General features: G+C 39.1%; 1 protein-coding gene across 4 annotated transcripts in view; it reads left to right on the forward strand.

Annotated features, from left to right (window-relative positions):
* The window catches only part of WAPL (WAPL cohesin release factor), a 92,916-nt gene that overhangs the window by 27,302 nt on the left and 50,321 nt on the right, over nucleotides 1-15,293 (forward strand). For 3 of the 4 annotated variants that reach the window (XM_039478189.2, XM_039478190.2, XM_074382191.1), the window contains one exon: nucleotides 1,311-1,429. In XM_039478189.2, coding sequence (XP_039334123.2) covers nucleotides 1,311-1,429 — 119 coding nt within the window. The remainder of the gene's footprint in view (nucleotides 1-1,310; nucleotides 1,430-15,293) is intronic. The other variant, XM_039478191.2, reaches the window with a different exon arrangement.

Below are 15,293 nucleotides of genomic sequence, written 5' to 3' on the forward strand. Positions count from 1 at the left end.
TGGTTTACATATTAAGTAAAGCTTTTGTCCTGATAGGGCCACAGAAGTGTCATTATGGTAAATTAGAATTATAATAGTATTTTAAAATATAGATTCTCTTGTAGAATATAAGTCATTCTTGAGATTATCTACCATTTTGCTTTATTTGGTCTAAAAATAGTTTTGTTCAATTTATTCTTCAAAACTAGACATACACAGGAGTACCCTAGGGGCTCACCCCTGCCCCCCAAAAAAGGAATACTTCCAGTGTTATCTTTGAATCCTTTTTGAATAATGGAAGTTTGCAGCAGCCTTGCTGTAGTCTCTTGAGATATGGCTGGGCAGAATAGCTAGATGTTTGGTTCCTCAGGAGAATGATAAATGCTGCTATACAATACCGGTGCCCTTGTCCTGCTGCAGTTTACTTAGCTTTTATTCTGACTTGGATAGCAAGTTATCCTAGTCTGCAATTGAAAATCTGTGGCTGAAATTTACACCTTGGGTAGTAAAACTTTTAAAGCTTTAAAATGTGAAATTAGACTCCCTTTGAGAAACTTAAAGTAGATAATAAATAACATTTGAAAATTAGAGGCCATTTGGTTGATCTACTGAAAGTTGAAATTTCAGTCTTCATACCATATGTGAAACAGCAAAAAATTTTAAGCATTGGAATAGAGAAAAGTCTTCCTATTTTCCTTTTTTTGTTTAGCTTAGATAAAGATACATATTTTTAACCAGTTGGGAAATAAGCTGATTCTTTGGTTAGTTGTGTTTGAAGACTGACAAATCATTAAACTTTGTTGTATTAGGTCATTTTAAATCTCTTGCCAAGGATAACTGTCCTCCTTTTCTGGTGTTTTAAGTGTGGCTTTTATAGTTGCCAACAGGCATTCTTTAAAGGCCAACATGATTTAGTGGATTTAAAGTTCCTGAAAAATGGTACAGGTGGATACCACATGATGTTTTGTGTGTATATGAACTAGACCATTCCAGTGTCAGTATCCATAGATATCCAGCAGTTATGTGACCTCTCGAAAATAAGAAAATTATTTTGGAAAAGATTTAATTTTGCCATTTAACATAAAATAGGACTAGAACACATAGGCAGCAACCAGGTTTATGATTTCTCTTATGGAAGGGACAATCAGGAAGGGAGAAGAATGGCAGAATGAAACTTCCTATTCTGGGGAGTATTTTTTCAGCTCTGGTGCTCTGATTCCTTTATTCTTTAATTCCCATTTTCATTCATTCATATATATTTAATCTTCATGGGTTGTCTGGTAGGTAATTTGAAATGTTAGTAAGTTAGATAGTTTTGGTTACCATTTCAGAAAACTTGGATTTTACAGAGGACTTGCCTGGTGTGCCTGAAAGTGTGAAGAAACCCATAAATAAACAAGGAGATAAATCAAAAGAAAACACCAGAAAGATTTTTAGTGGCCCCAAACGGGTAAGTAAAGCACTATCAGTGATTTTTTTATTATTTATTTGTTATTGGAGGGCCCAACTCTTAATTTTTAATTTGAAAGTCACTAATAAACAGCAACTGTCTTTCAAAGGATATATGTAAGTCATTTGTTGAAATGTAACCATTTTTTTTTAATTGTAAAATACACATTTTTTAAACCATTCTCAAGTATACAAGTCAGTGGCACTTTCACGATGTTAATTATCTGTACCCAAAACCTTTTTATCATATCCAACAAAAACTCTTTACCCATTAACCAATAACCCACTCCACGCCTAATCAACACTGTTCTACTCTATCTCTAGGAATGTGCCTTTTCTAACTATCTTGTGTAGGTAGAATCATATAATATTTGTCCTTTTGCGTCTGATTTATTTCACTAAGCCGGATGTTTCTAAGGTACATCTGTCTTACTGTATGTCAAAATTTCACTCCTTTTTGTGGCTGAATAAAATTCCATTGTATGCGAGTTTTATATATATATATATATATATATATAAATAATATTCCATTGTATGTGACACACATCCCCACACCGCCACACCCCCACACCTTCCACATTTTGTTTATTCATCTGTTGATGGACACTTGAATTGTTCTCACCTTTTGGCTGCTGTGAATAATGCTGCTATGAAGGTTGGCATACAGATCTCTCTGTTTGAGTCTCTGCTTTCAGTTCTTCTGGGTATATACCTAGGAGTGGATTTCCTAGATTAATATGGTAGGCCTGTAACTTTTTGAGTAGCTGCCAAACTGTTCTCTGTGGTAGCTGCAACCGCTTTACATTGCTACCAGCAGTGTATGAGGGCTCTAGTTTCTTCATATCCTTACCAACACTTCTATTTGTGTTTTTTGATCATAGCCTAATAGGTGTGAAGTGGTATCTCATTGTGGTTTAATTTGCACTTCGCTAATGATTAATGATGTTGAGCATGTTTTATGTGCTTATTGGCTGGTTTTGAAGAAATGTCCAAGTCCTTTGCCCATTTTTGGTTTTTTATTTTGAGATGGAGTTTTGCTCTTGTTACCCGGGCAGGAGTGCAATGGTACCATCTTGGCTCACTGCAACCCTCCTCCTCCCGGGTTTAAGCAATTCTCCTGCCTCAGCCTCCCAAGTAGCTGGGATTACAGGCATGTGACACCATGCCTGGCTACTTTTGTATTTTTAGTAGAGATGACGTTTCACCATGTTCATCAGGCTGGTCTCGACCTGCTGACCCCAGGTGATCCATCTGCCTTGGTCTCCCAAAGTTTTGGGATTACAGGCATGAGCCACCATGTCTAGCTGTTTGCCCATTTTTGAATTGAGTTTTTTTGTTTTTATTGAGTTGTAGTAGTATGTTAATCCTTATCAGTTACATGATTTACAGATATTTTCTGCTATTCTGTTGTTTTTCACTGCCTTGATACTGTCCTTTGATGTAAAAACATTTTAAGTTTTCTTTTGTTGTCTGTGCTTTTAGTGTCGTATGTGAGAAATTGTTGCCAAATCCAGTACATACCTTTTCATCTATGTTTTCTTCCAAGAGTTTATAGGTTTAGGCCTTATGTTTAGGTTTTTGTTCTATTTTAAGTTAATTTTTGTATATGGCATAAGGTTAGGGCAAATTTTATTCCTCCTCTTCTTTTGTTTTGAGATGATCTCACTCCCACCCAGGCTGTAGTGCAGTTGCATGATCACGGTTCAGGGCAGCCTTAACCTCCTTGGGCTCAGGTGATCCTCCTACTTCAGACTCCTGAATAAGTGGGACTACAGGTGTGCACCACGACACCTTGCTAACTTTTGTATTTTTTGTAGAGATGGGGTTTCACTTTGTTGCCCAGGCTGGTCTTCAACTCCTAGGCTCAGATTATCTGCCTGCCTTGGCCTCCCAAAGTGTAATATGGTCCAGCGTAGGTATTGAGAATGATTTGTCTGAATTCACCTTTTTTGTAAAACATTCCTTAAAGAGCTTGTTTTAGTATTTTGTTATTTAAAGATACAATTAGAAGTTGTCAGTAACTTTTATTCTTGTAGATTGAATTGCTTTTAAGTAACTAAAGAATGAATGTGTTCAATTTTTATGCCCTTATTTTTGATTTTTCTTCTTTTACCTAAAGAGCCCATTTAGGAATCTTTTCACTGTAATTATGTTATGCTTTTGTACTCCCACGTGCTTAGCTGAGACATTGAATGTCTAGAAAACTCTGACTTCACGGTGCTATGTCATTGTATTTTATAGCCTTTTCAGGTAATTTTGGATATTCTTATATATACAGTACTACCCCAGAACTCAAGAAATGGGAGTTTCTTAGTTGCAACTTGGAATCTAAAACCATGCCAGTAACCTTTTATACCATTATATTAAGATCTGTTGCTTTGTCTTGCATTTTGAATGAGTGTTTACCCATACATGCTTTGTAACATCGTACACTAGTCAGTTGCAAAATACTGGTAACAATAAATTATGCACGTCTTTCAAATGATGACACATTTCATTATACAGTATTAAGAAAAACCCACATTAATACGACTGCCAAACTCAGAAAAGTTTGTAAGTACTGGGAACCTGTCAAGTTAACAGTGGTAGATATAAGTTCTTTTTTTTCTTTTTCTTTTTTTTCCCCCCCCAAAGAAGGGGTTTCACCATGGCCAGGCTGGTCTTGAACTCCTGACCTCAGGTGATCCGCCCACCCTGGCCTCCGGAAGTGCTAGGATTACAGGTGTGAGCCACTGCGCCCGGCCGATATAAGTTCTCTAAAAGTCGTTTTTGCTTGAAAGTTCAGTTTTTTTTTTTTTTAATTGGAAGCAAATACTTCAAGGAAAACAACTGGCAGTGAGAGATTTACTGTTTGTTTTTGAGAAAATACCTGCCAAATTCCCACGTTTGAATCAGCATAGTTTGTCAGTCTTTCTAGTAAAGAATGATATTTGAGGCCGGCTGTGGTGGCTCATGCCAGTAATCCCAGCACTTTGGGAGGTCAAGGCAGGTGGATCATGAGGTTAAGTAAGAGCTTGAGACCATCCTGGCCAACATGGTGAAACCCTCTCTCTACTAAAAATACAAAAAATTAGCTGGGTGTGGTGTTGTGTGCCTGTAGTTCCAGCTACTCAGGAAGCTGAGGCAGGAGAATCGCTTGAACCCGGGAGGCGGAGGTTGCAGTGCACTGAGATCGCGCCCCTGCACTCCAGCCTGTTGATGGAGTTAGACTCCGTCTCAAAAAAGAATAATGTTTGAGAAAAAGTAGTTAGTTTGGCTTGCAACTTAAACAGTGGTGTTTTTTCCCTCCATACAACTAGTGTGCTTTGCATGCCGCAGCAGTGTTTTATGCATACTTGTTTTGTCACAGAAATTATTAGTATATTGAGTGGTGGAGATGTAATAAAATTAATCATTTTTATTCCTTCATTAAGGGCTTTAAGTGAAACTGACATTTTACTTTTCTACTGCTACATAGTATGTAGCAGTTCAGAGAGCCTACCTTTATTCACGCCAAGGCACCAGCAATTTTACCCATCCATACAAATGTCAGTGCAGTAAAAACGCCAAATAACATCTTTTGATCTTTTTTAAAATACATATATTTTTTAAGACAAAGTCTCTCTCTGTTGCCCACGCTGGAGTGCAGTGGTGCGATCTTGGCCCACTGCAACCTCTGCCTCCCGGGTTCAAGTGATTTTCCTGCCTCAGCCTCCTGAATAGCTGGGACTACAAGTGTGTACCACCACTCTGGCTAATTTTTTTGTATTTTTAGTGGAGATGAGGTTTTACTGTGTTAGCCAGGATGGTCTTGATCCCTGACCTTGTGATCTGCCCGTCTCAGCCTCCCAAAGTGCTGGGATTACAGGCGTGAGGCACAGCGCCTGGCCTAAAAAAGTTTTTGAGACATAGTCTTGCTCTGTTGCCCAGGCTGGAGTGCAGTGGCATGATCTCAGTTTATTGTAACCTCTGTCTCCCAAGTGCAAGCAATTCTCCTGCCTCAGCCCCCTGAGTAGCTGGGACTACAGGCGAGTAGCCCATGCCTGACTAATTTTTTGTGTTTTTAGTAGAGATGGTGTTTCATCATGTTGGCCAGTCTGGTCTCGAACTTCTGGCCTCAGTTGATCTGCCTGCCTTGGCCTCCCAAAGTGTTGGGATTACAGGTGTGAGCCAATGCACCTGGCCCTATCTTTTTTTTTTTTTTTTTGAGATAGAGTCTTACTCTGTCACCCAGGCTACAGAGTGCAGTGGTGCAATCTCAGCTCACTGCAACCTCCTCCTCCCAGGTTCAAGCAATTCTCCTGCCTCAGCCCCTTGAGTAGCTGGGATTATAGGCACCTGCCACTGCACCCATCTAATTTTTGTATTTTTAGTAGAGACAATGTTTCACCATCTTGTTAAGGCTGGTCTCGAACTCCTGACCTCGTGATCCACCCACCTCGGCCTCCCAAAGTGCTGAGATTTACAGGCGTGAGCCACCGCGCCTGGCAACTCCATCTCTTAAAAAAAAATATATAGTTGGGCATGGCGACTTGTTTGTAGTCCCAGGTAATTGGGAGGTTGAGGCAGGAAAGTCACTTGAACCTGGGAGTTCAAGGCTGCAGTGAGCTATGATCACAGCATTTTACTCCAGCCTGGGCAACAGAGTGATACCCTGTCTCTTATAAATAAATAAATAAGTGAAAATTTGAAATATGCAGAAAATGGGAAAGGGCAGTAAAATGAGTACTCATATCCCTCTACCTAGATTGCTTTCCAATTAACATTTTGACCATAATTGTACATGGTCTCTTCTCTTCATGTGTTTATTGTATAATGTGTAGTACTTATTATATTAAATAAATATATATGGTCTTATTTGAAAAGTAAGTTGCCTGAATTTCTTAAGAAAAAGGTCTTGTACGGGTGGTTATATAACACTTATGTCAATTCCTAGTAATTCTTTGGTAAAATCTGATAATCACTGTGTATTCGGTTTTTCTCATCTTCAAAATGTCTTCATGTTTTTTTTCCAAACCATAATCAGTTAATTATATCTCTTTTAGTTTTGAAGAGTCCCCTCCTTTGAAAAAAATTTCCCTTGACCCTGATGTTTTTTTTAAGAGCCCAGGATACAGAAAGTTCTACGTTCAGAATTTATCTGATTGTTTCCTAGTGTTGCTATTTAACTTGTTGCCCCACTGTATTAAAGCTCCGGAATTTAAGTCTTGAAGTTGGATTAAATTTAGGTTAGACTGTTTTTTAGGGGGCACGGTGGTAAGACTATTTCAGCAGTTGCATTGTGTATGATGCTTTACATCAGAAGTTTCATGATGCCTGTTTATTCCACTTTTTTCATTGTTTGACCACCTAGTTAAGGTTGTGATCACCAGTTCTTTCCAAAATAAAAATACATTTCTCCTTTTATAATTTAGTAGTAAACTTCAGAGTGCTAGTCTGGCACCATGTGCGTGCCCTATTCTGCATTACTGTCTTACCTCATATTTTTGTATCCATTGTTGGGCTTTGCCTACATCATTTATTGCTCGAGTTATATATAGAATGATGAGTTTTCTAATCGTTATTTCTTACACATTTAATAGCTGGAATTTTGTAAAGAGGAACCTTCATTTCTCTTCTCCTTCCCTTCCTTCCGCTGTCCTCATCTATAGATTCAGTAATTTTTGCTTATCGGGTAACAGTTTTACTTACTGACATTATGCTAAGTTAAATAACGCAGACACAAAGAATGTTAAAAACTGCATGGTCTCACTTATGTGTCAAACTATAAATAGTTGAATGTGTAGAAACAGAATAGAATGGTGGTTACCAGGGATGAGGAGGGGGAGGAAATAGGGCAGTGTTGGTTAGATAGTACATACTTGCAGTTACATAGGATGAATAAATGTAGCTATCTGATATATAGTAGGAGGCTTGTAGTTAATAATATATATAGGATATTTGCTAAGAGAGTAGATTTAGGGTAAACTATGGAAAGTGATGGATGTGTTAATTTGCTTGCTTGTAGTAATCACTGTGTATATCAAAACATCTTGCATATGTTAAATATAAGCAATAAAAATAAATATTTACTAAATATTTTATGGTTGATTTTGCCCTTTTTTTTTAAGTTGAAGTTTGTTTCAGATTGGGCCAATGTGAACCATTTCAAGGTGTCTCTTGTATCCTTTTGAAATAACGTATCATCTTTGAGCACTTTCCTTGCCTTCGGTACCATAAGATGGCTTAGGCTTATCTTGTAGATTCCCTGTTTAAGTTATGGAATCATCTGTTTTTCTAGGAACCTTGGTCATTTTTGTGGACATTAGTACTTAGAAACCAAGATCTGAGTGCTGAGTGTGTTCATCACTTCTAGGCTCTTTCTTCAGATAAGAGTTAGAAAGTATGTTGAAAAATGAACCATGGGTTTATATTAGTGATACTTTTATTTCAAATTTAGCATTACAGAATTGTGTACTTACTTACTTTATCCTATAGCATACATATATATATATAAATAATTCCAATAATATGAGCAATAAATATATTGAGCAAATTTTAATTTCTTTGTAATTTGTTTTGTCTTTAGATTATAGTTTACTTAGGATGAACAGCCATGGTAGTATGTTAAAATTAGTTGAAATGATTTTTATATTGTCTGCTTATGTTAATTCTGTGTTCAGTTGAGTTCATTTGTACCTATTTGTGTTCTGTTTTTTTAGTTTTGAACTTAATATTGGAGTAATTTCTTTTGTTACTAACATAACTTAGAAGGCAGCAGTGTACATGTACTTGACCTGATTACAAAGGAATCTGTCTGGTCTAAAGTAAATCAGGTCATGGCAACTGAGTCAGCAGCAGACCTATTTACTGTTGATGGATGCAACGTGATAGTGTCAGAGAAAATTAAGAAAATTATTGCTAATTTATAAAACAAAAAGGGCTATGAGACAGCTTATTTGAAAAATGTAATATGAGTAAAGCTGTATCTTTTTTGAGATGGAGTCTTACTCTATCCCCCAGGCTGCAGTGCAGTGTCATGATCTTGGCTCACTGCAACTTCTGCCTCCTGGGTCCAAGCAATTCTCCTGCCTTGGCCTTCTGAGTAGCTGGGATTACAGACGTGTACCATAATGCCCAGCTAATTTTTATATTTTTAGTAGAGATGGGGTTTTACCTGTTTGCCAGGCTGGTCTTGAACTGCTGACCTCAAGTGATTTGCCCACCTTGACCTTCCAAAGTACCGGGATTACATAGGTGAGCCACCGCATCCAGCCAAAGCTGTGTCTTAACAAACTATGTTTTAACATAGTAGCCTTAACTTTTTTTTTTTTTTTTGGCAAGGCAAAGCCTTTATTCATTTTGATGTTGCCCAAGTATAAGAAACATAATCTGGATTTATTAACTTTAAATAACAATAATTTAAAAGATAGAGAAAGGTCTCATATTACAGAAATTTAAAAGTTGACTATACAGTAAATGGTGAAGAAAACTAACAATAGAACAGGACAGTGTTCAAATAAGTAATTAACAAATGGGGCCAAAAGATCAACATACATCCCACAACATCTTTCATGCAATGTCTCAGCTATTTTTTCCCCAAACATAAAGGCAGATTAATTCAGAGTAGCCCTATTAAGAATAATAGTTTATGTTTTGTTCTGAAATTAGTATTTGAATGGAAAATGTATTAATAACTGGTGGTTTCCTACTGAAGTTTGATTCTACCGTATGATGCTCAGATTTAGACAATGCTAGATAAGACACTACTGGGTGATCATTTCAAAGTATGAACTGCAGGCAAAATCTAAAAGGACATACAAAATAAAAAAATATTTTCTTCTTTCTTTTCTTTTCTTTTTTTGTAATGGAGTTTTTGCTCTTGTTGCCCAGGCTGGAGTGCAGTGGTGTGATCTCGACTTACTGCAATCTCTGCCTCCCAGTTTCAAGTGATTCTCCTGCCTCAGCCTCCCAAGTGGCTGGGATTACAGATGTCCACCACCACGCCCGGCTAGTTTTTTTATTTTTTTATTTTTAGTGGAGACGGGGTTTCACTATGTTGGGCAGGCAGGTCTCCAACTCCTGGCCTCAAGTAATCCACCCGCCTCAGCGTCCCAAAGTGCTGGGAGTACAGGCATGAGCCACCGCACCTCGCTAAAAAATATTTTCTAATTAAAAGATGTATAGTAAATATAAATGAATTCTCACAAAACCTACTTAGAAACAAAACTAGAATAAACACAACTTTTAGGAGCCAACTTCAGTTGATTTTACCACTTAACAGGAGCAGGATCTTATGTGTAGCCCTAGCATTTTATTCCCAGAAGAGGTTTACTTATGTAAATGACACAGGTTTGTTTTTATATGAGAAATTAGGATTCATGGAAAGCTCAGTTCTCCAAGGAAGTTTTACATAAGTTATCTTGCAGAGGCGCCAGGAGGCCAGTTAGGTGGATATAGGAAATGTTCTCAACAGTCATTCCAGTCCCTGTTTTTGTTTGTTTTTGTTTGAAACGTGGTCTCTGAAACATGGTCTCGCTTTGTTGCATAGGCTGGAGTGCAGTGTCATGGCATGGCTCATTGCATCTCAGCCTCCTGAGGGTAGCTAGTATCTGTAGCTGGGACTATAGTCACATGACACCACACTTGCTAATTTTTGTATTTTTTTGTACAGATGGGGTCTTATTATATTCCCCAGGCTGGTCTTGAACTCCTGGGCTCAGGTGATCTGTTCTCTTCAGCTTTCTGAAGTGCTGGAATTACAGGCAAGAGCCATTGTGTCTGGCTCATTCTCTGTTATAATAGAAACACCCTTGTGTACTTGGTAGTCAGTGGGAGTATCTGGATTTTCTGGCTCTCTAATCCGATTAGATTTAAGGATATCAGTGGCCCCATTTCCAAGTGGTGAAGAGGTAGTCCATGACTTAGAGTGGTAAGAGTTTGCCTCCTCCTTTATCATAGTTTTTCAGCCTGAGCACTATTGATAATTTTGGACTGAATAATTCTTGTTTTGGAGGCTGGCCCTGTATACTGGAGGATGTTCAGCAACATCCCTGGCCTCTATCCACTAGTTTTCAGTAGCACCCCTCCCTGCCTTTCCTTGTTGTTACAACCCAAAATGTCTTTAGACATTGCCGAATGTCTCCTGGAGGGTGAAATGCATCCTTCTCCCATTGATGTATATATATGTGTGTGTGACTTGATAGTAAATTCCGATATGATGCCCATTATTCCCAAATACCTAGTTTGTACCTTCTAAAAACGAGAGCACTTCACATATTGCCACAGCATACCCATCAGACATTGATGTCATCCGTTGTCTAATCCACAGATCCCATTCAAATTTCAAGTTGTCCCAGTAATGTTTTCTATAGCAAAACAACTAAACCACACCCCCACATCTCCTAAACAAAGAACCCATGATCTAATCCAGAATCACATGTTACGTTTAGTTGTCCCAAGTCTCTACTCTCCTTCAGTCTGCCATGGGATCTGTGTTTCCTGGACTTTTCATGGCTTTTACATCTTTGGGGGAGTTAAGGCCAGTTATTTTGTCGAATATCCTTTAGTTTGTGTTTGGTGCTTTCTCAAGATTTGATTTATGTTACACAGTTTTGATGGCAGTACAGAGGAGATGCCATTTTCTTGCTGTGTCCCATCAGGTGGTACTCAATATCTGTTTTTACCATTACTATTAATGTTAACTGATCACTTGGTTAAGATGGTATCTATCAGGTTCATCACCTTTCTTGATTAGACTTTGATCCCCTAGTTTTAGCATTGATTCTTGCTTGAGTTAGTTTTTACAACATTCGTTGCCAAATGTGATGTCCTAATTATAGCATTTGTTCTACAGTTACTAGTATTTGGCCTTCTATTGTAAGGTGTATCTTTTCTTCCCATCCATGTATATTAGAATGTATATATGTATTTTTAGGCTGGGCACAGTGACTCGCGCCTGTAATCCCAGCACTTTTTGGAGGCCAAAGCAGGCGGATTACAAGGTCAACAGATTGAAACCATCCTGGACAAGGTGGCGAAACCCCATCTCTACTTAAAAATAAAAAAATTAGCCACACACGGTGGTGGGTGCCTGTAATCCCAGCTACTCAGGAAGCTGAGGCAGGAGAATTGCTTGAACCTGGGGAGGTGGAGGTTGCAGTGAGCCAAGATTGCGCCACTGCACTCCAGCCTGGCGACAAGAGAGTTGTTGCTCACTACTCGGTATGGTTATTTCTTCTGAAATGTCATTGCTTCTAGGCTGTCTTTGAGTAGACAGCTAGGAAACATGTAAAAATATCCATACACTCTTTCATATTCAGACACATGCCTATTTCATGATCATTCTATGTAACTTTTTTTTTTTTGAGATGGAGTCTCGCTTCCATCGGAAAGGCTGGAGTGCAGTGGCGCAGTCTCGGCTCACTGCAACCTCCACTTCCTTGATTCAAGTGATTCTCCTTCCTCAGCTTCCCGTGTAGCTGGGATTACGCATGTGCCACCATGCATGGCTTTTTTGTATTTTTAGTAGAGACAGGGTTTTGCTATGTTGGCCAGGCTGATCTCGAACTCCTTACCTCAGATGATTAACCCACCTCAGCCTCCCAAAGTGCTAGGATTACAGGCCTGAGCCACCCACCCGGCCTCTATATATGTTTAGAACCATGAGTTCACACTAATATTTCTGATTCTAGTCCAATACTATGTTTTATGCTAGACTTGTCATTTGCCATATTTTACTTCTCTTCACCAAGAGAAATCTGGTTTCCCTTTACCTCCACATGTGTTCTTATTTTCTCAATCCTCATGTATGTAACCAATTTCTTGACTACGCCGACCATCTTCTTCACTTTAGTACTGCTGACAGAGTCTGGCCGAGAAGTCCCCCTTCCCTCTCCCTGCCCCTTTACCTTGTGTTAGAAAGCATTAACTCTTAAGCATACTTGTTTGTGAGAATTTACTTTAACATCTCCCAGGAATATAGAGAAGTTGTTAATATCCTGATTGAGGGCTGGCTGTAGGCATACATGTCCAGAAAGAAGATGAGAAGGGTGAAGAAAACTTCTAGTAAGAACATAGTTGAAATGATGATTCAGAAAAGTTGTCATTTGCTGGTGAGAAAAATAAAGATAGAATTTGATAGATTAGGTTGAAACATACCTGGATTTAAGTACCTGTGGTTTCTAGGTAAGGTTTTGATCATGGAGCAATTCTTGGTGCTTTCATTCATGAAATGTCATCTGGTTATTTGTATCTGTTATATTTGTGTTGATAGATTGTATCCTCTGCTTGCCTTGCTTATGGTTTGATTTCTATCTTTTTAGTCAGCTGCTGCCTGTCTTCCCTGCTTGTAAGCATTCATTGTCTGTATAGTTAGCCTGACTATACAGGTTTTCAGCTTGCAGGATTGGTTGTGTTTTACTTGGGATGTTGGCCATCTTGTTTTGCCTTTAAGACTGCTGCTGGGTCATTGATAAAACTAACCATAACATCAGTGTCAGTTTCAATTCTCAAATATTTATACCTTTACTTTCTTTCTTTTTGTTGTTGTTGAGACTGGGTTTCACTCCTCTCGCCCAGGCCGGAGTGCAGTGGTGCGATCATGTCTCACTGTAGCCTCGACCTCTTGGGCTCAAGTGATTCTCCTGCTTCAGTGTCTTGAGTAGCTGGGACTACAGGTGCACGCCACTGTACCTGACTAATTTTTTGTATTTTTTGTAGAGGTGGGATTTCACCATTTTTCCCAGGCTAGTCACAGGCTCCTGAGCTCTAGCCATCTGCTGGTGTTGGCTTCCCAAGTGGTGGGATTCCAAGCATCAGCCATGGTGCCCAGCCTGTACTTTTACTTTTATCATTCCCCTATGGTTTAAAACTATACCCTTCTGGCACTATCTTTTGTCTAACTCTTTAAGGAACATTCTGGACTTAATTTTTTCTTCCCATCTGTCCTTCAATATGACACTGGATAGTGGGCATCTGGGCAATTAAAATTTATCAGTATAAATCATGGTTACATATTTAGTTGTTTTAGAATGTTATAATTATATAAACATTCATTTTTTTTTTTTTTTTTTTTTTTTTTGAGACGGAATTTCACTCTTGTTACCCAGGCTGGAGTGCAGTGGCGCGATCCCAGCTCACCGCAACCTCTGCCTCCTGGGTTCAGGCAATTCTCCTGCCTCAGCCTCCTGAGTAGCTGGGATTACAGGCACACGCCACCATGTCCAGCGAATTTTTTTGTATTTTTAGTAGAGACAGGGTTTCACCATGTTGACCAGGATGGTCTCGATCTCCTGACCTCGTGATCCACCCGCCTCGGCCTCCCAAAGTGCTGGGATTACAGGCTTGAGCCACCGCGCCTGGCCCAAACCTGCATTTTAAAGTTGGGTATAGCTTTATAGTTTGATAAACTTAATTTTTTTGTTTGATAAAATGAGTTTATACAGGTTGTCAACTTACTAGCAAAATCTTACAATTGAAGAGACTTTAAAGGGCAAGTGCTCCTACATCTCACCCAAAAACAATGTTTCTTTCACAAAGTATCTTCCTTTAGCAGTTAGAACTCACTCTCATGAAATAGCATATATCTGTCAGAATAGTTTTACCCAGTGTTACCTTTGTTCTATGTTTGGGGACTCATTGACCATCCTGAGATCCAGTCATCATGTGCTATCCGTGAGATTCTCAAGTTCTGGAAACCTGAGATCTTAATTGATATGAAGCCTGAAAAAAGACTGTAGCAGTTGGCTTGGTGGTGAGGGAAACTGGCAAAAGTGTGGAAGTTAATAGCTGCTGCCATTCATTTACAGCTCCTGGGTCGGTGATCCAAAGAGTTGAAGCTGAGCAGGTTCTGGCTGGGCCTGGATATGGAAGAGAGGGAGTTAGTTTTAGTTGGCCTTTTTTCCGTCATTGTTTTTATTTAGTGTTACTTACATACTTTCACTGTGCTAGGGATACAAAATGGAATAAGAAGAGTGTCTTAAAAAGGCAGAATTGTGCCGGGTGCAGTGGCTCAAGCCTGTAATCCCAGCACTTTGGGAGGCCGAGGTGGGTGGATCACAAGGTCGAGAGATCGAGACCATCCTTGTGAACATGGTGAAACCCCGTCTCTCCTAAAAATACAAAAAATTAGCTGGGCATGATGGTGCGTGCCTGTAATCTCAGCTACTTAGGAGGCTGAGGCAGGAGCATTGCCTGAACCCAGGAGGCGGAGGTTGCGGTGAGCGGAGATCGCGCCATTGCACTCCAGCCTGGGTAACAAGAGCGAAACTCCGTTTCAAAAAAAAAAAAAGGCAGAATTGTTTTTTCTTACTGGAATTTTGAGCACTCTCAGTATTTCCTCAATGTGTTTGTTCCAAACCAGAAGCATTTATCTTCCTTATATATCTTCATTTTTTTGACTTTGCTAAGTCAAAAAGACTTAGGAAAATGTAATTTATTTTCTCTCTGTGTTCCAATTCTTGTGCTTTATTTTTTCTTCAATACTTTATTCTGGAAGGATTTTAATATGGAACGAAAGTACTATTCTTTTTTTTTTTTTTTTTTTTTTTTCTGGATGCAAAGTTTCGCTCTCTTGCCCAGCTAGAGTGCAGTGGCACGTTTTTGGCTCACTGCACAGTCTCTGCCTTTTGGGTTCAACTGATTCTGCTGCCTCAGCTTCCTGAGTAGCTGAGACTATAGGCAGGTGCCACCATGTTCTAGGGCTAATTTTTGTATTTTTAGTAGAAATGGAGTTATATCATGTTGGCCAGGCTGGTATTGAACTCCTGATCTCTAGTGATCCACCTGCCTTCCTCCCAAAGTGCTGGGATTACAGGTGTAAGCCACCACACCCAGCCTAATCTTATTTTCTTTAGTGTAGGTGCCTTTAAAGTTTGAAAGTTCAGCCGGGCACGGTGGCTCAAGCC

Source organism: Saimiri boliviensis, chromosome 12 (assembly GCF_048565385.1).
Source record: "Saimiri boliviensis isolate mSaiBol1 chromosome 12, mSaiBol1.pri, whole genome shotgun sequence".
Classification (NCBI taxonomy): Eukaryota; Metazoa; Chordata; class Mammalia; order Primates; family Cebidae; genus Saimiri; species Saimiri boliviensis.